The sequence below is a fragment of the Schistocerca gregaria genome, chromosome 4 (assembly GCF_023897955.1).
Source record: "Schistocerca gregaria isolate iqSchGreg1 chromosome 4, iqSchGreg1.2, whole genome shotgun sequence".
Taxonomy (NCBI): domain Eukaryota; kingdom Metazoa; phylum Arthropoda; class Insecta; order Orthoptera; family Acrididae; genus Schistocerca; species Schistocerca gregaria.
Genome location: NC_064923.1, coordinates 534,996,407 through 535,024,091, shown reverse-complemented (window position 1 = coordinate 535,024,091; position 27,685 = coordinate 534,996,407). Strand labels below are relative to the sequence as shown.

The 27,685-nt window shown below is 43.8% G+C and overlaps 1 protein-coding gene and 1 non-coding gene across 4 annotated transcripts in view; both read left to right on the top strand.

The window, feature by feature from the left end:
- LOC126266744 (nephrin-like) overlaps positions 1–27,685 on the top strand; it is a 644,568-nt gene that overhangs the window by 577,425 nt on the left and 39,458 nt on the right. For all 3 annotated transcript variants that reach the window (XR_007548914.1, XM_049971245.1, XM_049971246.1), the window contains exons 7-9: positions 17,809–17,953; positions 19,691–19,821; positions 23,468–23,627. Coding sequence is in view for 2 of the 3 variants with exons in the window: in XM_049971245.1 (XP_049827202.1) it covers positions 17,809–17,953; positions 19,691–19,821; positions 23,468–23,627 (436 nt within the window). In the remaining variant the exon portion in view is untranslated. The remainder of the gene's footprint in view (positions 1–17,808; positions 17,954–19,690; positions 19,822–23,467; positions 23,628–27,685) is intronic.
- Positions 10,406–10,478, top strand: Trnaa-cgc (transfer RNA alanine (anticodon CGC)). The gene has a single exon. It is a non-coding gene; the product is annotated as a tRNA-Ala (tRNA).

Sequence of the window (27,685 nt, the reverse complement as noted above, 5' to 3'; positions counted from 1 at the left end):
TTTGCAGATGTCCAATCGCGTTTGTTAATGCAACTGTTTGAGTTGTTTTGGGACCCATCTTTCACTAACTTTATGAAACCCAAGTCCGTTGTGGATGATTTCGTAGGCAGAATCGTGACTAATTTGCAGACGATGTGCCACTTCGTCAATAGTTAAACGTCTGTCTAATAGAATAATTTAACGTGAACGCTCAATGGTTTCTTCATTTGTGGCGGTGAAGGGTCGTCCGGCTACTTCATCGTACGTAACACTTGTGTGACAATTTCGTAACTTTTCAGTCCATTCGTAGACACTCCGTTGTGGCGAAACACTGTTCCCGTACTGTACCGAAAGTCTTCGATGAATTTCGGTGCCTGATGCGCCTTCCGACCACAAAAAAAAACGGATCAATGAACGTTGCTCCCCTTTGGTGCAAACAGACAGCGGTCCAACCATGATTAAAAGCACGGCAGCGATAACGAAACTAACTTAGCATCTTGAAAATTGCAAAGATTTAAAAACAAATAAACAAAGAATGCGTCATCAACTTAAAACGACAGTACCACTAAAATAAACAAAAATATGACTAAATTGCGGATAATAATAAACTTACCGTCGTATATACAAGGCGACTCACTAAATGTGTTTGGCTCTGTAAGTTACGAAGTAATAGGCGACAGAAATATTTATTTCGGTAGGTCATCATAAGAAGCTTTACACTGTCTGCGGAGCTATGGACGTAGTTTATTGTGTTATTATACAAAGAGTTACAGAAAATAGATGCAATTTTTAAATGGAACAATAGTTGTTTCTATCATGCACTGGGATCAGTAACACCAGCTGTGTATACATCAATTTAAGTTACATTCCTGTCACTTTTAGTTTGGGAGCTACAACCCTTCAAAGTTTCAGGGGCACATATCATACATGCTGCGCATAACGCAATGCGCCTTCTAAATGTGGTGCGGACGATTAGCAACGTCGCCGGTGTCACGGAGCGAGAAGCTATGTCGATGCGCTGTTATACTGCCGACTGTCGCCACACACGGCCGTATACCCGACAGTTCGAGCCACACAATCAAACGGGGCTCAATATACCACCGTTACTGACATCTGATGAAGCTGGCATACACGAACAACGAGTACTTTGACACGTTGCTGACGCTCGGCGTGTGCCGACACGATGGCTCTGGAGCAGCCATGGCGTACGCCATGAGATATCTTAGGCGAAGAGCTCCAAAAGCCATTACGTTCTTACGAGGAAAACAACGACTTCGGGAAAGAGGCAGCTTGGTAATGCGCCGCAGTAACAGACGAAGAACAGCAAGAAATGACGAGACGGAGGTGTTTGTTTTAGCTGCAGTACACCACGATCCTCATGTCAGCTCACGAGCTGTTGCTGCAGTCGCTGGTGTCAGTCTCACATATGTGTTGCGTGTAGTACAAAGACACAGGTTTCACACGAACCGCCTGTTACTGACGCAGGAGCTGCATGGGAATGATTTCCTTTACAGTCTCTGAATGGGCCATCCGTAATTTCACGCTGGAGTCTTCACAAGGTTTTATGTTCTCTGATGAGTCCACGTTCGCAAATTACGGTGAAGTGAATCGCCATAACGCGCTCTACTGGGGCGCAGGCAATCTTCGGTGTGTACGACCTGTCGACTGTCAACGTAGGTGGTCCATTAATGTATGGCGTGGAATCCTTGGGGATGAAATCATCGGTCCCCACTACTTCCCATGTATACTGACAGGTGAGTTATATCGTCCGTTTATGTTCGACAGTTAGGGTGGTCTCCTTGAACATGTGTGCCTACACACGAGAGTCCACTTGTAGATGCAGCACGATGGTCTCCAAGCCCATTCAGCACTTGCTGTTGTGGAAGAACTAAACAGGTTTGCAGGAAGGTGGTTGGGGCGCCATGGTCCTCATTCATGGACCGCAAGGTCGCCCGATTTGACACCATTAGATTTCTTTTCGGTGGGGTATCTAATTTTGTTTTTGTCACTGAGCCCATATGCCCAGATGATCTAAAGCAGCGCATCGAGGACGCATGTTGCTCCGTGACACCGGCGATGTTGCATTTCGTCTGCAGATCCCTTAGAAGGCGCATTGCATTGTGCATTCACGAACATGGACACACATTTGAACATCTCATTTACATCAACTTCCCACTGCCAGAACATCCATCACCCACCACACAGCCATGTATTATGCACAGTGTGTGGTACCTGCCCCAGAAACTTTGAAGGGTTGTCGCTTGCAGACTAAAAGTAATATGAATGTAATTTAAATTGATGTATACACAGCTGGTGTTATTGATTCCAGTGCATGATAGAAACAACTATTGTTCCATTTTAAAAACTTGTATCTTTTTGCTGTAACGCTTTGGATAATAACACAATAAACTGTGTTCATAGCTCCGCAGACAGCGTAACGTTTCTTATGATGACCTACCGCAATAAATATTTCTGTCGCCTATTACTTCGTAACTTACAGAGCGAAACACATTTAGTGAAACACACTGTATGTATGTGTGTGTGTATGTATGTATGAGTGTATTTGTGGGTGTAGGTTGGGGGAGGGACATTCGATGAGGATACATTGCGAGAAGGTTATTATAGCGAGACTGTCAAAGCCAACTTTGCATCAGCTACACATCCGGCAGTGGCCAGAGAGTGCACAGCTCTCTGACCGGAAGCCGCGCGGCCAGCGGCATTATTAACTGGCGCGGCGTGCCACTGCTTCCGGTTCATTCGGCGCGGCACCTGTCACCTGTCAGCGCGAGACCGCCCGCCGGCCCCGTAATTAGCGGTTATAATGTGCGCCACGCTGAAAACTGTTTGCGCGCACTTGCCGCCGCCACGACCCATTAATTATTAGAGCGCGCGCTACCGGGATTAGGCGGGTACCCGTGGCGTCGGATTACGTCGCTGCTAGCGGTCCAATCATAGCGGCGGCTGCGGATTTCCGCAGTCACATGGGCAGGCATGCGCTGCTGCGGGCGGCTCAACCTGCCCTTGTGACTGCAGCCTCTCACGGTGCGCGGGCTTCGCCCATCCTCTCATTCGTTTCATTAACCGCAGCAGAACGAGGTAGCTCAGATTTCAGTCCAATTATGATTCTGTTTCTTCTTATGTACAAAAAACGCCGCGAAGCTTTGCACTTTCCTTCTTCACACGTTTGGTTCATTGTCAGATACAGAAACCATTACTTTACTCCATCGTCACTGATGAATCTACATCTACATCTACATTTATACTCCGCAAGCCACCCAAAGGTGTGTGGCGGAGGGCAATTTACGTGTCACTGTCATTACCTTCCTTTCCTGTTCCATTCGCGTATGGTTCGCGGGAAGAACGACTGCCGGAAAGCCTCCGTGATCGCTCGAATCTCTCTAATTTTACATTCGTGATCCCCTCGGGAGGTATAAGTAGGGGGAAACAATATATTTGATATCTCATCCAGAAACGCACCCTGTCGAAACCTGGACAGCAAGCTACACCGCGATGCAGAGTGTGCCACTTGAGTTTGCTAAACATCTCCGTAACGCTATCATGCTTACCAAATAACCTTGTGACGAAACGGGCCGCTCTTCTTTGAATCTCCTCTATCTTCTCTATCAAGGCTACCTGGTACGGATCCCAGACTGATGAGCAATACTCAAGCATGGGTCGAACGAGTGTTTTGTAAGCCACCTCCTTTGTTCATGGACTACATTTTCTAAGGACTCTCCCAATGAATCTCAGCCTTACCAACAATTAATTTTGTATGATCATTCCCCTTAAAATCGTTCCGTAAGCATACTTCCAGATATTTTACAGAAGTAATTGCTACAAGTGTTTGTTCCGCCATCATATGATCATACAATAAAGGATCCTTCTTTCTATGTATTTGCAATACATTACATTTGTCTATGTTAAGGGTCAGTTGTCATTCCCTGCACCAGGTGCCTATCCGCTGCAGATCTTCCTGCATTTCGCTGCAATACTCTATTGCTGCAACTTCTGTGCATCATCCGCGAAAAGCCGCATCGAACTTCCGACACTACCTACTAAGTCATTTATGTATATTGTGAAAAGAAATTGTCCCATAACACTCCCCTGTGGCACGCCGGATGTTACTTTAACGTCTGTACACTTCTTTCCAGTGAGAACAACAAGCTGTGTCTGATTGCTAAAAATTCTTCAATCGAGGCACACAGCTGGTCTGATATTCCGTAGGCTCTTACTTTGTTTATGAGGCGACAGTGCGGAACTGTATCGAATACTAGTGTTATGCATCTTATTCCAAAAATATCTTGTTGAAATCGGATGAATCACTGTCTTCAGTATTTAGCATGGACGGGGTATCATAGAACAGAACAGTTTCACATGGTTCAAATGTCTCTGAGCACTATACGACTTAAATTCTGAGGTCATCAGTCGTCTAGAACTTAGAACTAATTAAACCTAACTAACCTAAAGACATCACACCAATCCATGCCCGAGGCAGGATTCGAACCTCCATCCATAGCGGTCGCGCGGTTCCAGACTGTAGCTCCTAGAACCGCAAGGCCACTCCGACCGGCGAACAAGTTCAATTTTTTTATCTTCACAAATAATGAAGATATGAGAGCGCTATTTGACGATGATGTTCTTCCCTCTCTATACATTCATTTGTTATGGCATGGGAACAGACAAGATCACAGTGCACTATTCAGGTCATGGGCTGCAGCAACCAGGGGTGAGTTGGACCATACTGACATCAGAAAGCTGCAAGTCATTTTCCATGCCCTTTCATTTAATCGGAGGATAACACATAATTCGTGAACATTATCGGAATGTTTTATTAAAGGAAATTAGATTACAGCGACTGTACGTACTCAGATCTTGCTAACTTCAGTCATTAACTTTAACTGGGTGCAGGTCATCCTTGTTTTCTCTATGCTTTCTGTGAGTGTGTGGGAACGTGAAGCACGCTGAATCTGGAACAGGGAGATCAGTTTCCTCAACAAAAAAAGAAGTCCTCTGGCATAACCCCAGGCGGGCAGTGTCTGGTGTTGTCTCCATGAAAGTTAACAAGTTAAGACATGGCGGGGGGGGGGGGGGGGGGGGTTGGGGGGGGGGGGAGTTGCCAACCATTGTGCATTTTACAGCTGAGGCCTCCCTTGTACCCGAGCTGCAGCCGGAGAAGGGTCACTGTCCGCAGATGATTAGCTTTCTCGTATTCCGAAGAGTGCTTTTGGGAAATTACGGTCTCGCACATTTTCAAAACAAGCATGGCTTGTAAAAACATAATGGTCTATTCTCGGACATAGCTGTTTTTACCTTCAGAGAACCTCTGATGCGAGGCTAGAGGCTGGACGTGAAAATGCATGATAGGTAAAAGTCTTTGCGACGTCTCGGAGACGGATCAGAAGTGACAGTTTGCTGATAGAAGGGCGAATCGAAATATCATTGGGTTACATCATCACACGTTATCATGGCGGGATGTTTGTGCTTTAAGGATCCTCACCGCCGGCCAGTGTGGCCCAGCGGTTCTAGGCGCTTCAGTCTGGAACCGCGCGACCGCTACTGTCGCAGGTTCGAATCCCGCCTGGGGCATTGATGTGTGTGATGTCCTCAGATTAGTTAGGTTTAAGTAGTTCTAAGATCTAGGGGACTGATAACCTCAGATGTTAAGTGCCATAGTGCTCAGAGCCATTTGAACAATTTTTTTGATCCTCACCATTGGCCGGACGAGTGTTCATATTCTACTATTGGTGGGCACGACCTTTTTGGCGGAAAGAATTATCAGTTCATACATTTCAGCTATGAAAGTTGGAATTCGTTCGGACATGAGGAAAATGTGCACATCTGTTGCACACCAGAAGTGGTCGCGGAAGAATCTTATGCACATCAATAGCGTTAGTTTGGAGACAGAGTGCTACTCAGCACATGAGATGAGCAGGGTACAGGATTGGTGTCACCGGAAGCGCGACTCTTGTCTCTGTCGCAGAACCTCACACAGGGTGGCAGCATTCTGAATGTCTGTTGGTAAATAATTATGATGAGCATAATTACCAGCATCGGCACTATACGGGATCTCTTAGTCTACGTTTTCTCAAGTCACTGCGATCATCTGTCTCAAGTCCATCATTGCTTCAGTAGATGTATAATTTTCTCAATATAACTATGACGACGTCACTGTATTCCTTTGGTTAAGAGTTCGAAGCCTAATTTTCAGAGTGACAACTGTTTCAAAGGAGTATGTTTCTCGGTGGTTCAAGGAACGCCGAAAACCGATAAATCTGCTGGTTAGAATTCACACACGGAGACGGTAACTCAGTGAGTACTCTTCATGTTCTTATCGGTTTAACATGACTTTAATTGAATAAATTGCCGTTTTCCTCATAAGCTTGTTTCTGGTAACACCTTCCATTCACGTCCGTTATATTTCTTAGTAATTCTCCACTTTAGGATGCATAAGTAGGGCCATTAATTATTATTATTATTATTAATATTATTATTATTATTATTATTATTATTATTGGGTACGCTAATTATATCTTGGGTCTTAAATGTGTGTCCAGACCTTAATTTATTTTCTAACACAAGGTAATCGTTTTTACATGCACAGAGTTTTCCACAGCTTCTCGAGTAGCGAACTAGTTGTCCAGGCAGGTATCAGCCTCCAGCATGTTAGATGACAATGATGTACGAGCCTGTACTTGTTTTCCACTTGGTAAGGCGCCTTTCACTGTTTATATGCCCAAGGAAAGGCGAACATGTGATGGACACGCTGGACTATGGGTCAACGACTGCCGTGTGTTATACTCTGGTGTGAGGTCCCCGTTCCCTCTTCTGAAACAGCAGTCATAGGCGCGTCCACCGGGCGAACCAATGACCCCTGACTGGCTGCTTAGCCATCAAGTTGCTTTCACTCTGCGTCGTCCTTATGAGGCCGCCTCGTGGGGGTCCTGCCATTACCACATGGTCCGAAGGACGAACATAGGTGCTCCCAGCTCAGCACCGCTGGGGTCTGACGCTGTGGCCGCTGTGGCCAAGCCATTAGTGTGGTCCACCACTGGGATGTCGTTGCCATCTGTTGCTAGAATGGCCACCGGACTGCTTCGCTCTGACGAGCGAGCCGTGACGCTGTCACGTCATCCTAAATCAGCAACAGGCGGCTGCTTCGAGTGCACCTGCAGCCAAGGCCTTTCACTACTAGGTAGCCTCTTTGAGATGGGCTTGCAGCGGCGCGTCCATCAAGCACGCCGATGTGCAGGGTTCAGTGCTCATCGCCTGCTTCGTCATTCAGAGTGCACTACCTAACATCTATGTCATATGATGGTTCACCGTTGCCGTACACTCCCAACAACCCAGAATGTATATATATTTTTTTCTTGCGCGTGCTTCCCCTTCGCATGTAGGACACAGTTACATTATATTCCACTTTATCAATATCCTACCCCGATTTGACCACAGTTCCCGGCGTTCTGCGTTTCCGTGGCACGGATATCCTCTTCAGTCCAGAGCACATATTAAAATTCCAAGTGAGCTAAATTTGTGTTTACTGCAATCTGTTAATGCTAGTTAACAATGAATGACCCTGAAAAATTTTTTTAACCATTGACAATTTTTTGTTGATGGTATCACATATGATATCTTAGGGACTGAAACAGGGCATCTATACACACAACTATGAAGTTTCAATTTGGTTTATTTCAAAAAAATTCCAGTCAGAAATATTTCTCACGTTGTTCGTATTTTCTGTAGATACCATGATAGGTGGAAACAGAAATTTGGTATCAAAATTTTTAACTACATTATGTAAACAATTAAAAATATATAAACAAAATTACCATAGCAAAATGTGTCAGATTATTGTTCCTCTTTTGGTACTATCACAAGTATCAAATGTAAATTAACAACACTTATATTAAATTTATTTTATTTTTGTGGAATTTGTTAAAACAGTTTCTGTCAGCAATGAAGCAAAGGAAAACTTTGCTCTGCTCACATCGCACAAAAGTGAGACCTCTACAGCCTTCTGCCAGGCATTTTGATCTGTTCTCCTAAATATGGTTTATCATTTCAGTAAAATGAAGTTTGCTTGCTTTTCTTTTTTCCATTGGTGCTAGTGGGATGGGACACCTTGATCTTTTCCTATCTTGCAAATAATCTTCATCTTCGGAGTCTAGTTCTTGCTCCACAGGTTCGATCAGTAAACTTGACTGTTGGTGAAAATATATCAAATTTTCTGCAATATCAAGCTTGAATTGATAGTATGGACCTGTATGTTTCTTTGCAATACCATTCTGCATTTCAGTCTCTCTGTATTCCAACCATGCAGCAGCAATTGCAAAGTCGATAAAGTGATGAATCACTCTGATGGTCCATTTGTAGGCCCGGCCTCTCATGCCATACTTTCCCACCATCCTATCTAACAGGTCAACTCCTCCCATGTAAGTATTGTATGCCTTTACTACATATGGGCGAGGAACTTCAATGTACTTTTTCTCTTTTTTAGACCATAGAGTGCATTTTTCAATTGGATCAACACCTGACTGTTGAAGCCAAATAAATCGCTAGGTTGTCAAACCATTTGATAATTGATAAGTTCCCGTCATTCCTTACCACCTGATCATGGCTGCCTGTTGTTTTTCTCATTCTTGCATCTTTCTCAAACTGTATACTTCTGGGAATGTGACTCAGCATTATTCTGCCAGTGGCAGTAATGTTCCTGTCTCTCAGTAACTTGTCAAGGAGGGGAACAGAAGTAAAATACCTGTCAACTTAAATTGACGACTTGTCTATCAATGATCACTGAGTTTTAACACTACTCTGCGTCCTACATCTAACTTCTCTGGAGGGGGCACTTTTTCAGACTGAATTTCTTTGCCTTTTCCTTCATACATACAGAAATCAAGGGGTATACCATTAGGATTTACCATGAAAAAATTCTTCAAACCTTCTGGGTTCGGTTTTCCCTTTACATACTGCTTCATTTTCACTTGTCCATGAAACAGAATCAACTGCTCATCGATAGATATTTCCGTTGACCGATGGATTTCTGAACATCCCTTTCTAACAGTCTCCAATATTGGTTTTATTTTCCAAAAGTGGTATTGCTTTTCCTGTTCCGTAACAGCATTGTCGTCAACTAATTTTATATTGTTCCTCAGTAGGTAAAATCTGTTTCTTGAAACATTGTCTGCAACTAGTGGGTACCTACTTTTCTTCTCCCAGTACATTCTTAGACGTGGTACACCTATAGTGCTGCAACAATACTCACTCACCAGAACTTGTGCATTTCTTCTACAGTACAGTTTAGTGATTTTCCTGTTTTAATGACATGCCTATAATTTGTGAATTGAGACATATCCTCAAAAAATTAACCATGAAAGTATTTGCAAAAGCATTCAAATGGTTTATTGAGTTCATCTGTGGTTCTTGATGTGCTGGAAGCAATGTTGGATCGGAGGTTTTTGGAAATTCTAAGCACTTGAAAACTAAGAAAAAAGGCAAATTAGTTTTTTTAAGTAAACCATCTAGTAAGAGACCGTAATTTCTTTAATAACACACTTATTCTTACACATCTATATCCTTCCAAAATTTTGCTTCTTTCTCGGATTTTAGCAAGAGGTACAGTTTCTTCATCTGATGAACTTTCGTCACTTTGATTTCTTTGTATCAAAGCGTCATCTTCATCATCAGACTCATCAAACTCTACGTCAGACTCATCTGGATCAATTCTGTTGACCAACTCAGTGATCTCTTCATCCGCCAAACCTGAGAATAAAGCGGAAAACGAATATAACCTCACTTCCACTGACGTGAACAAAATCGGCATTGAGTCCCAGGGTATAGTATATGATAACCAAAGTATTAACTTTTATAAATCCTGTGTAACGTTAATTTATAGTTGACTATTGAGTGAGTATTGTCCGTAGAGCTTTCCTAAGTTGTTAAGGCAAGTGAAAGCACATGTGCACATGCAGTTGATAAAATTTATGTCTTTACCTTTATTGGGCTGAGACATGCTGTGCAATTCCAGAATCCGTGCTCTCACCTAGTGGCGCTTTGCAGAAGCACGAACAAGCGAGCTGCGGCAAGCGCGATGTCTCTCCAGTATGATACCACAGGCCGAAAAAGATTCCGCTGCGTACGCGCCCCAGAAAAAAAAAATACCTGAAGGTATCATACATTATACCTGGGGACTGAAAAGGATATTTCAGTCTCCCCCTCCCTCCCCCCCCCCCCCCACTCTCTCTCTCTCACTCTCTCTCTCTCTCTCTCTCTCTCTCTCTCTCTCATTCTCTGTTCGTTGAGTCGATTCAAACTCTCCGAGTCCCTATGAACTAAAGCACACTAATTTCTTCTGTTCTGCAGGTTCTCCCGCAGACGTTCCAGGTAGGAGTCTATTACGTCTGTGATGCCACCGATCCACCTCATCTTACCGAGCGAGGTGGCGCAGTGGTTAGCACACTGGACTCGCATTCGGGAGGACGACGGTTCAATCCCGTCTCCCGCCATCCTGATTTAGGTTTTCCGTGATTTCCCTAAATCGTTTCAGGCAAATGCCGGGATGGTTCCTTTGAAAGGGCACGGCCGATTTCCTTCCCAATCCTTCGCTAACCCGAGCTTGCGCTCCGTCTCTAATGACCTTGTTGTCGACGGGACGTTAAACACTAACCACTACCACCACCACCACCTCATCTTTTACATCACTCTTCTCATTGTGTCTTAGATCTTCCCCAGCGCTAACACCTTTTCCAGTGAAGCGTGTCTTCTCATAATTTTCCCAAAATAGTTCAGTTATTGTTCCATTATCAGATCTCTCAAGGAGCAATCTGGTTTGACTTGCTGTAATACTGAAGTATTCGAATTTTTGCTGTCCATCGAACTCTAAATAATGTCCTCCTACATCATATTTCGAAGGGCATTTATTCTACGCTGTTCTGCCTTTCTTTCCGTCCAGGTCTCGCATCCGTTAATCAGAACTGTAAAGACCATAGCCCTTACTATATGGATCCTTGTTGTTAAAATTATGTCGCTACTCCTTAAAACATTGTCAACGTTGGACTTTGCCTAATGTTAAGTAACAATCATCTCTTGATCTCGTAGCTGCAGTCAGCATCATCAAAAATCCGGTAGCCGATACAAAACATAGGAGCTGCCTCCGTTGCCTCGCTTCCTATATGCCATGGAGTGATGCATAGGGTTCCTATAATTTTCTTTTTATTGACATTCACCATGAAACCAGCCTACCCACTTTCTTCATTCACTTTCACTAGAGCGTCTTAAAAACTTCCACACTTTTTTGGCGTCAGTATTGTGTCATCCGCATATCCATCGTTATTTATAAGCACTATTTTAATTCCGGTTTCAACTAACGCAACGTTTCCCTTGATGCGCTCTGCTTACAGACTGAATAAACAAGGTGACAATACACAGTCTTTCTTAATTTTGACCCATTAAGTTGACCCCTATATGATTCCCAGTTTCAGCATACACCAGGTCAAAAAGAAAGTCGTATTTTTATTTTCTCGAGGTAATAATTAAATCTTTATGTCTAATCCACGTGGAGCTGTTAACTACTAGACTGTTCATCGTATCGCCAGTTTAAATCATTTCCCTACTTTTGTATCTTATGAAGAGAAAAAGTGGGAGGGGGTGGGGGTGGGAGGATGTCCTACGTCACCTTCTAATGATCTGTTAGTTGCATGAGGATGGAAGATTTAGAGATGCTTTAGTATAGTTCAAGAAAGGAGAACCACCATCTGGTCTTGGACCCCCACATCCTATTATACCAAAGTCAGCTGTAATAATAAATAATAAGATTAAGCTTTCTATGTGTTTTAGAGCTAGCTACGGGTAGGTGGCAGGGACGGGATGTTCGTTAGGGAGTCTGTTATAATCCCGACCATGTGGCTGGTGCTAACGTATCCTCTTGAGTTAATACACGATTAATTTGAGCCATTTACCGCCCTTTAAGGTACTATTTAATCCCCTTTTTGCCGTTAGAAATTTAATGTGCTGAAATCCAATATATATAATACATCTACATTAAAAATGTAAGACGGGTCAGTCAACTGTTAAAGGTCAGCAAATATAACAAATACAATCAGAAACGAAATTATGCAGGATGTTACAAAAATGTATGGCCAAACTTTCAGGAAACATTCCCCACACATAGAGGAATGATATGTGTTTTATAAACATCGGTCGGGGAACGCTTTGTTTCCATGTCAGAGCTAATTTTCTACTTCTCTTCATGGCCATTTTAATTATGGGAACCACACAGAAAAATAACTTGCCAGCAATAGATGATACGTTTTCTTACATGAAATGTTCAAAATACCCTCTCGGTTACAGTATGAAAACGTCCTCAAATGAAATGTTCAAACCGCCCTCCGTTAGTAAGGAGAGCTGCAACCCGCTGTCGCACTGAATGTGCTGATTTATCGGTCGAGAACCACGTCATCAGTAATTATTTTCTGTCATCGTTGGTGCCGGATCTGCTGGCGGCTGTGTGTTAGGGCCTCACGTTCTTCCATCCTGGGTCAACGAAGAAACTTACCATGCTTTTTGAGAGAATACTTCACTTGTTCTGCTTCATGCATGATGGAACTCTCCGCGTATCAGTGTTAATCTTCGTAGATTCCGTGAGAGATGGGTAGGTAGAAGTGGCCCAGTCCCTATTGTGAGAGGATAGGAAAGCTCTGGTATACATGACCCCGGTATGAGATGTTTTGTTGAGGGCTGTGAAACAGTACGCTATCATTCTTTGAGTGCTTTGATACAATTTTTACTACGTAAGAGATGTAGGCCATACAGATTGTTATAATCCACTGCTTTTTATGAAAAGAGTCATACATCCATAAAAAATTGCTTTTTTTTAGCTTGTGCTTAACGTCGGAATAAGCTTTCTGTTACATGGCTCACATATGGGAACTCTGATTTACGAATCAAAAACATTACCAAGTCAAATATGTAACGTAGTTATTGTATGGCCGTATGTTTATGAAATTAATGTTTGAGATACGACCTAGTTAAAACGTTACTTTTTTAAATTATTTTTTTGCTCAATTTGTTTTACTCTGCTCGTTATTCAGACGTGAACTTCGAAAAATATCCATCATTATACAAATGGATTCCAAGAATCCATATCATAAAATTACGCTTTGCAATTTAAAAAAGGCTCCGCTTAGGCTTTCAAATTATAGTTTAAAACAAGTAACGTTATGTTAACAGATAACTACCTGTCTTTCTGCCTGCAATCCGCATTTTCTAATGTGAAAGTGTCTTCATGTGATTTTAAAAGAAAACTGCCTAAACAGATATTGAGCAATATGTATTGCAACTGTGAAAAATTGAACAGCTGCTTTAAAATATTTAGTTATGGGTCCATGGCGCGAACAGCCCGCTCCATATCGTCTCACAGAATCTCTTAAATCCAGGGATTTTGATGGACAGGGAGGTACGGAAAACTCATCCTGCTGCTCTTAGAACCACATCACGCAAGTACGTTGCCAACTGTGTGACAAGTTGCATTGTTCTGCTGGTAGATGCCATCGGGTCGAGCGTGTAGGGGAGGGGGGGGGGGAAGAGGGAGCAGATACGTTTCCCCAAGGACTGACGCGCACTTTTGATCCGCTGTGCCGTCTGGAGTGATAAGATCCTTCAGGGAATGCCACGAAAACATCCCTCAGACCATAACGTTCCCTCTTGTTTGTAGGGCCTTTGTTTCCAGACGTTTCACGCCATACGCAACAACGGATGGAACGCAAAACTTGTTTTATATGCAAAGGCCACCTGTCGCCACTCAATGGAAGTCCACTTGCGCTACTGGAGACCAATTTCTACCCTTCGTCGCCGATGAACAGCGGTCAGCATGAGTACACGAACCAAGAACCTACTGCGGATGTCCATACGCAGCAACGTTCGTTGAACACTCGTTGAGGAGACATCGCTGGTAGCCCTTTGTTTCATCTGGGTGGTCAGTTGCTCAACAGTTGTACTTCTGTTCTTGCGTACACATCTACGCAACCGTCGTTCACCCATGTCACCTAAGGCTCGTGTCGTGGTATACCACTGTTGCCTCGGCGCCGGTTTTCAATTTTTGATGGCAACATTTTGCCAGGCACAGTATACTTTAAATACGACTGAACGTGGATAACTTACAGACCTTCCTGTTTCGAAAATGATTGTACCCTTCGCCCGAAAGCCAATAATCATGCCCTTTTGGACATCAATTTCCACGTTACAACAACGACTACACTGTTTTCCGCTTCCCCCGACACACTTCAGATACCCTCCACTGCCAACGCTGCCACCTGCCGTCTGTGAGTAGTTACTGCACGGTGCCGTCTAAAATAGGCAGTATTCACAATAATGTGACTGGATCGTGTGCATACACCAGTATTCCATCCAATTTACACGCTGAGCACTGCGTGGCATTTTGAAAGGTACTCGTAACTAAGCAACTATCACATTAGAAATTTGGGCATTTGTATGTATTATATCGTATGTAGAAACTACGGAGAGGCTCCGTCCCCGCAGCAGCCGCAGTGGTCCACAACCCCACGACGACTACGACAGTCCCCTTCACCCCTCCGCCGCCCCACAACGAACCACTATTTCAGGGTTATTACGCGTTTCGGCCGCTGGTGGACCCCCAAGGGAACGTCTCACACCAGACGAATGTAACGACTATGTTTACGTGGTAGGGTAATGGTGGTGTATGCGTACGTAGAATACGTGTTTGCGCAGCAATCGCCGACATAGTGTAGCTGAGTCGGAATAAGGGGAACCAGCCCGCATTCGCCGAGGCAGATGGAAAACCTCCTAAAAACCACCCACAGACTGGCCGGCTCACCAGACCTCGATACAAGTCCGCCGGGCGGATTCATGCCGGGGCCAGGCGCTCCTTCCCAATCCGGACAGCCGTGCAATAGACCGCACGGCTAACCGGGCTGGCGGATTTGGGCTTAACTCCTGCACCTGCAGAAAATAGTAATGAAATAAGGATACATTCTCCTTTATGCAAGTACATAAATTATTGTTTTGCTTTAACCACCAAACATGTTTCACCATATTAGTGGCTTCCTAAGTACTTTTATCTCACATTGTGTGTATTCTGTGGCTTCCAACCGAAATCAGCAAGATATCTTAGTGCACTATGTCACCACTGTAGTATTTGGCTAATCCTGAGCTGTGACAGGTTTGTTTTTGTGTGACAAAGGTGTTTTTGTTGTTTTTGTGTAGGTGGAGTGACCTTTACGCCAGCTCAATTTTTGAATACTGCGCCTTCCTATGTTGCAGTGACATTCACATGACAAATTTACCTCTCACGTTTGGCACACGAAACAAATCTTGCACATCTCAGGACTAGCAAAATACTACAGTGGTGACATGGTGCACTGTTTTGGAACTGTGCCTCATTTCGTTTGCTAGAAACAGGACACACACATATAAAATAAAATAAAAATAAGTGAAAAAACTTACTGCGGATGCCACAACTGTGATGAAACATATTTGGATATTAAAGCAAACCAGCTGTTTATGTACTTGAAAAAGATGGACCCATCCTTAATTAATTATTAAATCCAACTCTCTCTGGCTTTCAAAGTATCTGCAGAACGATGCACGATTTTTGTATGTAATATGATATCCACTAGTACGTCGTTAAATACCAGCCCGTCAGATATGTATTATGTGCGGTTACAATGATTATGGTTGTCATATTTTGATTAAACCTTAACTCCAATATTTGTTCGTTAAAATAATACTTGCAATATTCCACTGCTGACATATTTCCGAAGATAGTATCTTTCGACGGAACATTTCACTCACAGACTCCATTCGAATGACGCGCAGTTTCTTTCACTAAATGGGGTCGTCTGAATGGTCGAGACATTCTCCAATATCATTTCCAGTTCATACTTCTACTTTAGTAAGGTTGCTATAATATCAGTTATTTAGTCATACGACAAAGTTTCCAACGAAATAACAAACAATGAAATTTAACATTTTGGAACAGGTGATATGAATAAATATGTCGTGATACAATCTGGTAGAGAGATTATCACTCTCTTCCTAAAATATTAAGTCTCCTTCAGTTGGCAACTAAAACTTGAAAGATCGCTGAGTGAAGTTTAGAAACCTTTTTATGGCGAGGCAGAGGGGAGGTGATGCGAACGATTCGCGACGGCAAGTTGTCTGCATGTTGTTTCCCGTTTTTATTTGTTAACCGTTAACAGCAGTCGCTGCTCCTAATCCAACCTAATCACATGTCTACCCGTTCCTGCATCGTTCCGGCCTTTAGTACAGACGCTGACGTAATGGCACTACGTGACTTAGCTGTGAGGTCCGACTCCCTCAATCAAGCGTACCGCACCACCCCCCGGACAGAAAGCCGGCGCAAGCTTACTGATGGTCCGGTTTGCACGGTTAACGCCCACCGGCCGCCGGCCCGCGGAATCGGGTGCGGCTGCGCGCCGCCGGGGACATGCAGCCTTTCCTTCGGCTAACCCCTCTCCATCCCCAACCAACAGACCGGGATTTATGGCTCAATTACCAGCGGGATTATCTTGGCGTGGGATCACACTCCCCGCCTCATTTATTTTCCCGCAACTGATATCACTGGCAAAATATACCACTGCCATTTAGGAGGAAACTAAATTGCACATTATATCTTTGATCGTGGTGACAAATCAAAATGTAATAACGGTTTTTCTCTCCCTTTCCGAATTTAAAGAAATAATCTAAACTCTCTTTTTTTTTGACGTGCTGGCGGATTACTCCTGAATCCAAAACGGTGCTGAATAAAGTAAGATTTAAAGTAACCTACGACGTGCATTTTACTGCGTGCAGATTACTGGCGTGGAATTCGCTTAGGGCCCGACCTGGAAAATTGGACTGAAATTTAAAGCGTTGAATTTAATCTCGCAACTGAGATTAATGACGCGGCGTGAAATCTCAGCTGCTTCGGCGTGTCCACGTAGAAACACCTGATGAAAAATTAATGCACTGATTTCGGACCAAGTTACGAAACAGCCACAGAAGCTCTGGAAATAAATAAATAAATAAATAAATATATATATATATATATATATATATATATATATATATATATATATATATATATATATATATTGGCGTACATACATTAATGGTCAGTATTCCAATTTTCGGTAAGGTGACATTTTTTGATATACAGTAATAAGTGTACTTTGATTCTATGTGTCGTGTACGAAGAAGAGTATGTTTTACAAATTAGCTGGGAGTTTGTTGGATTATAACTCACTCAGATGGTACTTTGACTAAAATTGACTCTTCTATTGAATAATGTTGTGTTTTGCTTAATGTTTTATGTAAATCAATTCTGATCCTGCAACTTCCTTGTATTTAGCACTGAAGATGGCGATTTGTAGCCTAAATTTGGACAATCTGGAATAATAAAAAAAAAAGATCCGGAATGCGACTGAATGAAGTGTTCCTATCTTTCCGCATAACTCTGCAGAACTGTGTTCATGGCAAGGACGTTCACCGTCACAGAAACTAAAGGATGTCAGACTGCTCAAACTTACAAACATATTTACATTTATCGAAAATGGATCCGTTTGGCCCTCCATACGGGGTTGTATCTTAGCCACATTGAGGTTAGGTACGTAGACTAAAGTTTGGCCATTTATTGCTTAACTACTCCGAATTTTCGGGAATCATATAAATGCCATATTTCTTGCTGTACAAACTTCCAAATTACTCTACAGGCTCTCTGTTGCTAGACCACTCTGAACGGTAGCAGATCAGGAAGCAGTGCCAAAATGACTCACACTTCTTCAACCGCGTGCGTTGCAGACTAGCCCCGACGGTAACACAACGACGAGCACGCTGACGTTCGTGCCGTCCATGGAGGACAGCGGGAAGCTGCTGACGTGCCGCGCCAGCACGCCCCTCATCCCGGACAGCACTCTGGAGGACTCCTGGAAGCTCGACATCTACCGTGAGTCCAACTATTTTCCTTTGACAGAAGAGGAACTTTTCAGTATTCAACATTAAAATCTTAGACGTGAAGGTACTTGAAGAATATATCTTTCGCTCTGCAGCGTTGTGTTCGTTGATTTGATACTTCCTGACATGTTAAAACTGTGTGCCAGACCGGGATTCGAACCTGGAATCTCGCTTTTAGCAGGCAATGTTCATTCCGGCTGTGTTGTCCTGGCAGGCTCACCACCCACCTCACAATGCTCTGAGAGCATTGTCCCCGAAATGCAAGAATCTGGATTCTTTCTACGGTCCGGCACCAGTGTTGCCACAAGTTTACCCTGATATTTCCCTGATTTCCAGGCAAGTTTTTGCATTTTTTCCTGAATAATTATGAGAGAGCAGCTGTAAGTTAATACGTAAGTTGACAACCTGTCTTTGCAACTACGGTATAAGAAACAGTAGGGCAAACAGAAAATATCTAAAAGAAAAAGTGGCAAGCAGATGACGTTTCCTGAAGTGACCCAAAATCTTAAGTACTAACATCGACATCTTTTGTAATGAACTGTTTTTAGATGGAGAAAACGAGCTGAATGGTTTATGTCTTTCATTAACACTGCTGATAGTCATTTCAATAAAACGAAATACATCTGGTGACAAAAATACGCATTTGCTTGGAATCACAAGACAGATTTAAAATACCTTCACTGATTTATGAAATAACCCCAGAAAAAAAGTCGGCCTCTTGAAAGGAGTGTATAAGGCGGGGAAGAATTGTGCAAATTAACGCTATAGATGAACACCAATAAAATGTTGGTTCTCCTATGTTCGTTATCCTCCGTTATTACCCACTGTGCTATATCTATTATTTTACAGGTACTGTGCGATTTTTATTTCCCTCGAAACTAAATACAAGCTCGCATACGCTCCCATAAGCAGAACGTTGTAGCTCTCAACTGCCAAACACTCGTGGACACATAGCAACGTTATTTGATAGTGTGGATCTCATTAACCATTAGAGCGCCAGTATAAAATCTAGATAGCAAAGGAAAGTAGCGTACATTACTGAACAGTGCGTCAGTCGTGTGGCGAACATTAAACACTGCCGGAATGCGTATTCGTAGGTCTCATTCCGTGGAGGCTATCAGTAAAATAGTGTTTCACGATACTTGAGCGGTGGAAATAGGGATTTCTTGTCAAGGCAGTGGTTCCTCTGAGACGACAGAGGAAACTATAGACATTCTACATTGTATGATAATGTTGCAACGGTTTCGTCATGGTATTCCATAAGAAACTGTGACAGCAGACTCCCGAAGTCAAAGAGTACGAAGAGCTGAGAAGTGATTGCTTATACACCACGGTACAGGAGTAATCGTTTCTCCAACACATTTGTCATGTTTTATTAAGTACAAATATTTACAACTCCTTGTCCTTCATATGGAGGATCTTGGTATGGGTTTTGCAATTGCAGCATTTGTTTTGAATAAACTGTCAGCAGCAGCTGCACACGAAAAAGCAAAAATAGAAGTGCAACTGGTGCTGACAGTCTGTTCAAAATATTTACATGTCGTATTAGTTATGAACAACAAAAATCAGAGGTGTACAAGATGTGGAGGAAATCTTATTTTATTCGTGATGAATTTAAGTATAATCTATGGTTTTACTCTGTTATTGCTCACTAAACTTAGTTTTACTACTTTCACATACAAATACCTACTTAAGAAACAATTTCTAATTTATGAAATGTAATTTTTAGATGTTCCCATCGTGACGCTAGAGCTGGGAAGCAACTTGAATGCCACCAGCATCAAGGAGGGATCGGATGTTTACTTCGAGTGCAACATCAAGTCTAACCCGTGGGTCTACCGAATAAGCTGGCGACACAACGTAAGTATGACGAAGCTCCACTTCTTATTCGACAAAATTGTATGTTTTCGTATAAGCTGTCTTCTGCAATCAGCCGTCGTATGTACAATGCGCGGCCACTACCACGAAATGTTGTAGTGAACTATTCTGTAGTGTACGCGACATAGTTAAGTGTTGATCAAAATGTATATCCCAGACCATTATGTGCTCCTGCATTGATTTATATACTCTCGATACTAACAGGCCAGTAGAGAGTGAGTAGAAACAACATCAACTACGCACACGTCAATAACCTGTTTATTTAAGAGGAAATCTATGTATTAATTATACGATTTGCTCGTTGCTGGTTGGCGTATTTTCATTGTACACGTATCTGACGTCCGGTTATAAGTTATGCATGCAGTTATCTGCGTAGAGTCGATTGACGAACTGCGCCACAACTTTCTTGTGCACGTCTTGCATTCGACCATAGGCTAAGTTCGCAATAAATCGGGTGGTACGGGATGCGAACCAGTTCCGTAACGATATTGACATTATGATGCGTACCATTAAACAACAGACATGCTGCTTGTCTACGATAGTGTTGGTGATCAGGTCGAAGTTTCTGCACGACTGTGCGTGTGGAAAGGATGTCCAACAGGAGTTAGTCGCTCCTTTAGAATTTGGCATCCACTGCGAGGATGCCAAGAGAAACAAGAAAGGACCACGTACATACCCTGTATTCCTGCTGGATTTACCGAAGAGAAGAATTTTTTGTCACAATTTTCTATACTACGGTAGAGTTAAGTGTTTCGGAGAGCCTACCGTACATATAGTACGCCTCCTGAATGCCCTGTCAACTATGTTGTAAGTTACTTGTAAGCTACGTCAGCTGTCAAACACTGATACAGGCCGTCGGCTCTCGCTTCGAAAAACTTGCCTTTGAAGAGGTCTTACCGAGAACCGTCCACAGGCGTTCCCCACGTGACGAATATCACGCTGAAGCCTGGAGCTGTCCCCATTACTAGTAATTACATCCCTACCATTCTACAGAGATGCTGGGTAAAACAAGTGGACAACTTCCCAGGGTCAGTACAATTTGCGAACTTTATCTTCAGCCCTGAATGCTCTGTCACATTTCCCAGTTTCGGTGCTACTAACGAATATACATTTACTCGAGATGGGTATGTGAACTTACTCATTACATTGGAAATGTAACCAACTCACATCATACTCACACACGTGTGTGCGTGTGTGTGTGTGTGCGTGTGTGTGTGTGTGTGTGTGTGTGGGTGGGTGGGTGGGTGGGTGCGTGTGGGTGTGTGTCTGTACGCGCGTGCGCGACCGTTTAGGCGGTGATAATTTTTAACTAGATGGTTCGCGTGCATCTAATGACAATGAAACTTACTCACATATGTTCTTCAAATCATAGCGGGTAAGTTCCGATGTTGGTTTGACACGTAATGATGTTGCAGAAGGCAAAAAAAAAAGGATATTAAAATCACTTTGATACGAATCGTCTTGAAGCCACTGACATTGACGAGCACTGTGGGATATAACATCTGAGGCCATCAGTCCTCTAGACTTAGAAATAAATCTAACTTACATAGGGACACCACACACATGCATGCCCAAGGCAGGATTGGAACCTGCGACCGTAGTAGGCGCGTGGCTCCGGACTGTAGCGCCTAGAACAACTCGGTCACAACGGCCGGCCGACGGAATACATCTACTGACCGCTACCTGTCGCCAGTTGCTCATCCAGAAACCATCATTACCGAGAATTTTGTGACCTGTGCGCAGACATCTGGTGCATTATCCACCGTGTGATCAAAAAGTATCCCGACACCTGGCTGAAAATGACTCACAAGTTCGTGGTGCCATCCATCGGTAATGTTAGAATTCAGTACGGTCTTCGCCCACCCTTAGCCTTGATGACAGCTTTCACCCTCGCAGGCATACGTTCAATCAAGTGCTGTAAGGTTTCTTGGGGAATGACAGTCCATTCTTCACGGAGTGCTGCGCTGAGGAGAGGTATCGATGTTCGTCGGTGAGGCCTGGCAAGAAGTCGACGTTCCATAACATACCAAAAGTGCTCAATAAACTGTGCAAGACAGTCCATTACAGGGATGTTATTGTCGCGTAACCACTCCGCCACAGGCCGTGCATTATGAACAGGTGCTCCATCGTGTTGAAAGATGCAATCGCCATCCCCGAATTGCTCTTTAATAGCGTGAAACAAAAAAGGTGCTGTCTTTGCTGTGATAGTGCCACGCAAAACAACAACGGGTGCAACCCCCCTCCATTTAAAACACGACCATATCATAACACCAATGCCTCCAAATTTTACCGTAGGCACACACGCTGACAGATGACGTTTAACGGTCATTCGCCATACTCACACGTTGCCATGGGATCTCCACAATGTGTACCGTGAGTCGTCACTCCACACAATGTTTTTCCATTGTTCAGTCGTTCAATGTTTACGCTCCTTACACCAAGCGAGGCTCCGTTTGGCATTCACCGGCCTGATGTGTGGTTTATGAGCAGCCACTCGACCATGACAGCCAAGTTTTCTCACCTCCCGCCTAACTCTCACACTGGATCCTGATGCAGTTTGGAATTCCTGTGTGATGGTCTGGATAGATGTCTGCCTATTACACATTACAAGCCTCTTCAATTGTTGGCGGCCTCTGTAGGTTAACAGACGAGGTCGACTGTACGCCTTTTTGTTTTACATTTCCCTTCACGTTTCCACTTCACTATCACATTGAAAACATTGGACCTAGGGATGTTTAGGAGTGTGGTTCAAATGGTTCAAATGGCTCTGAGCACTATGGGACTTAACATCTGAGATCGTCTGTCACCTAGAACTTAGAACTACTTAAACCTAATTAACCTAAGGACATCACACACATCCGTGCCCGAGGCAGGATTCGAACCTGCGACCGTAGCAGTCGCTCGGTTCCAGATTGAAGTGCCTAGAACCGCTCGGCCACACTGGCCGAAGTACAGGCCTATGACGCAAGTGACACCCAATCACCTGATCACGGTCGAAGTCTGTGAGTTCAGTGGAGCGCCCCATTCTGCTCTCTTACCATGTCTAATGGCTACCCATGTTGCTGATATCGAGTACCTGGCAGTAGGTGGCAGCACAAAGCACCTAATATGAAAAACGTAAGTTTTTGGGGGTGTCCGGATACATTTGATCACATAGTATATCACCGGAAACTACCAAGGATTTGTCCAAACCATAAGACGATGTGTCGCAGCAGTTGTACGTTTGCAGTGTGGACCAAAACCCTGCTCTGCAGGTGTAGTCATAATGTTTCGGATTAACAGTGTTTAAAATTACTTAACCCAGTCTCAGATGAGCCCACATACGGTCCTTAGTGGCACAAGACGACAAAATTTTGAATCAATTTTACAATTTTCTGGATGATGTGTTGCCTTAATTGGGTTTCAATCCATGCAAAACACACACATTTTCGTCCACGGATTGTGTCACGCTTCAGGTTTTCACATCAGCTAATCTATGAATTTCCGAACTTGGTTACCGACATGAGAAATGATTACGGTTCTTTCTAACTTATAGATATTGTTTCTATACAACCAGTAGGGTAGTCGTTAACTTTCGATGCAGCTAAAAGGTCAATTGTGAAATAAAACACTTAACTGACTTTTCCAGGGCCAGCCGCTGTACAACAACGCGACGGCGGGCACAATAGTGAGCAACCAGAGCCTGGTGCTGCAGGCCGTCACGAGGGAGCGCGACGGCTTCTACACGTGTGTCGGCAGCAACCAGGAGGGCGATGGCGAGAGCAACCCCGTCCACCTGGACGTCAAGTGTGAGTGCACGGCTCGAAGTGCTCAGCGCTTGCCTTTTAAAATGCCTACCCTTCACTACTACTGCTAACCACATTTGCAAAACATGAACTCTAGAGTTCTAGTGACACCATAGGAGGAGAGGGAGATGACAGTGGCGTTCAATAATTCTGGATTTGCACTTGTGTATCTCGCGTCAGTTCCCGCCCTCCTTCCTTTCACGTGACTATAACTACTGTTTAGCAAGATCGCTACTACACAGAAGAAAAAAATCCAGTCCAGCAGTAAGTCAGCACCATACGATGAATATGGTCCATACTAGCGAATATTGAAGTTTCTATTCAAATATCAGGGGGTTTGAATACCGGGTGGACGTTACTGTCACCTGTCTTGTCTGATGTCTTGTCTGATAGTAACTTTCGTGCTATTTAGTAACTTTCGTGCTATTTGCCATCGTTGCACAGATACAAATTTTGCTAGTGATTCTATGGAGAGCCTATCCGTTTCTGTAAAACACTATTACAGCTGCTGACTAACAATGACCCAGTTTTAGTCATAGTCTTCTAAATCACGACGTTCCTCATCCTCTTCAGACTCGACCTGATGCTTTCAATGTCTTTCAAACACTTGTTGTCTGTATTAACTTGCAGCTATGGCCATGGAGCGGGTTTTCCGATGCAGGAGACTTTGCTCCGTTTCACTCGGAGCGTCCGACAGGAAGGCACGGTCGAAACTGGTGGATCGAACTGACTGCATTCTGTTTTCAGCAGTGGGTCTTGATTCATCTGATGCAAAGAATCTTCAGAAATTGTCACTTTCTGTGTGCTATTGAACGATCCGAATGCACAAAAGATGAAAATTGTCAGAAATCTGTGAGTGTCTACTGAAAACACACCAATGAATCTTTTAAAATCATAATGTTTTGTATAAAATTACTATCGTTCTTAGTAGGATATAAGCATGTTCTTTTCGAAAAAGATTGAACTGTTAGAAAGAAACGGGAACGTTTGAAATTTGCAACGAATGTTAGGGATAGTATAAGTTTAGCCATATGAACGGGAAAAATAAATTATCAAAATGAGAACAATGAAACAGATCATTGTCTATGTAACAAGAAAATAAAATCACCTCTAGCGAATTACACTGGAGAGCAGTAGAAACTGGTGAACCTGCCTAATACTATGTAGGGCCCCCGCGAGCACGCAGAAGTGCCGCTACCCGACGTGGCAGGATTTATGAAGTAGTGCTGGAGGGAATTCACACTATGAATCCTGCAGGGCTCCCCATAAATCCGCAAGAGTACAAGGCGACGTAGATCTCTTCTGAACAAGCATCCAAGATATACTCAATAAAGTTCACGTTTGGGGAGTTTGGTTGCCAGCGGACGTGTTTAAACTCATAAGAGTATTCCTGGAACCACTCTGTAGCAATTCGGGACGTGTAGGGTGTCGCATTGTCCTGCTGGAATTGCCCAAATGCGTCGGAATGCACGATGGACATGAAGGGATGCAGATGACCATCCAGGATGTGTACTTACCTGTTACCTGTCAGTCATATCTAGACGTATCAGGAGTCCCTTATCACGCCAATTTCGCACGCCCCGCACCAATACAGAGCCTCTGCCAGCTTGAATAGTTCCCTGCTGACATGAAGGGTCCACGCATTCGTGAGGTTATCTCCATACCCGTACAGGTACATCCGTTCGATACAATTTGAAACGAGAGTCGTCCGAGCAGGAAACATGTTTCAAGTCATCAACAGTCCATGTCAGTGTTGGCGAGGCGTAAAACTTTGTTTCGTGCAGTTATTAAGGGCACACGAGGAGGCCTTCTTTGATGTTTCGTTGAATGGTGAGCACGCTGAAACTTGTTGATGCCCCAGCACTGAAATCTGCAGCAGTTTGCGGAAGAGTTGCACTTCGGTCACGTTGAACGGTTCTCTTAGGTCGTCGTTGGTGCGGTTCTTGCAGGGTATTTTTTCGGTGCTGCGAGGTCGGAGTTTTGATGTTTAACTATATGAAGGTAGTATCTCTTTCTGAAAGAACAGGTACCATTGATGACCGTGCAGCTTCTCTTGAATGAAATGATAAATAATTCGACACCACAGATGCCAACAGGCATTGATATACATCATTCGGGACATGATGAAAATGTTTTCCCCAACCGGGACTCGAACCCGGGATCTCCTGCTTGCATGACAGACGCTCTATCCATCTGAGACACCGAGGGCGCAGAGAATTATGCGCCTGCAGGGACTTATCCATTGCACGCTCCCGGTGATACCCACATTCCTACCATGTCCACACCACTACATTCGTCGTGCGCCTAATAGGTGTTTGCCCATCACACTCATTATTTCAGCATGTCCTCAATGACGTATATCAACGCCTGTTTGTAGCCAGGGTGTTGATTTAATTATCATTTCATTCTAGAAAAGCTGCACGGTCATCAATGGTATCTGTTCTTTCGGAAACAGATACTACCTTCATACAGTTAAAATATGGCTTTCCGGCCATTGACCTTATTGTGCAACCGCACACGCTATGCCCCAACTCGTACAGGCCTTGGTAGATTAATTTGCTACGAGTAATGAGTGTGATGGGCAACCATTTATTATGCGCAGTACGAATGTACTGGTCTGGACATAATAGGAATGTGGGACTTACGGGGACCGTGCAAGGGATAAATGCCTGCAGGCGCACTATCCTCTGCGCCCTCGGTGACTCGGATGGATGGAGCGTCTGCCATGTAAGCAGGAGATCCCAGGTTCGGTTCCCGGTCGGGGAACACATTTTCAACATGTCCTCAGTGATGTATATCAACGCCTCTTTGTAGCTAGGGTGTCGATTTAATTATCATTTGATCTGATGTGTTACCGGTTTCCTTCCGGTACACTCGTGAGATGGTCGTACCGGAAAATCTCCACTTCATCGCTACCTCGGAGATACTGTGTCCCATCGCTCGTGCGCCAATTATAACACCACGTTCAAACTCACTTACGTCTTCATACCCTTCCATTCATTGTAGCAGCAGTAACCGATCTAACAACTATACCAGACACTTGTTTTCTCATACAGGCGATGCCGACCGTAGAGCTCTCTTCTGCCTGTTTACGTATCTCTGTATTTGAAACGCAAGCCCATACTATTTTCTCTGGCGCTTCAGTGTATATTAAGAAAAGGTTTTACTAACATTACACTGATATTGCCCTCGAGATAATCATCGGTTGCGTACAGGAAAAAAAAAGACGTATGACCGCATCGACATTAGAACAAATGCTACACATTTCATTGTCTTTTCTTGTATGGGGTTCAGAGGCATATCAAATTCGTTCGCCATTTCGCCCTTCGGTCATTGTGGACTGTGAAAATTTAAAACAATTAGGCATCATACAGAAGTCATCATCACATGGTCACTCTCCGATACCACTCTATACAATCCAGAATGAGATTTTCACTCTGCAGCGGAGTGTGCGCTGATACGAAACTAAGCTGTGAGTACCGGGCGTGAGTCGTGCTTCGGTAGCTCAGATGGTAGAGCACTTGCCCGCGAAAGGCAAAGGTCCCGAGTTCGAGTCTCGGTCGGTCACACAGTTTTAATCTGCCAGGAAGTTTCACTCTATACAATGTTTACGGCATTCTCTGCCAAAATAACTGCGAGCCAATGTTGTATTTAGTCTTCGAGAGCGAGGAATTGGCGGTTCTGGCGTACTTTTCTTCCGTGTCGCGCATCGAATGCTCGAAGTGCTCAAAATAATAATAATAATAATAATAAAATGTAAATGATCGTATGGCATTGTTAGCCGGCAGGTCCCTTCGGGGGAGTACGACCGCCGTTTTGCAAGTCCATTTTAGGTGACGCCCCATCGGCGACTTGCGAGTGAATGTTGATTAAAATTATGATGAATGACACAGAACATCCATTCCCCGGCCGGGAATTGAACCCGTGGCCCCTGCGTGGTAGATGATAACGCTATAGCCACGCTATGGAGGCGGACAGTATTGCTCATTCTTATAAGGAACAGTTGGCCACAGAGATCCAGTTCGAAGAGATCTAGTTCGAAATGATAAACAGAGGGGGTG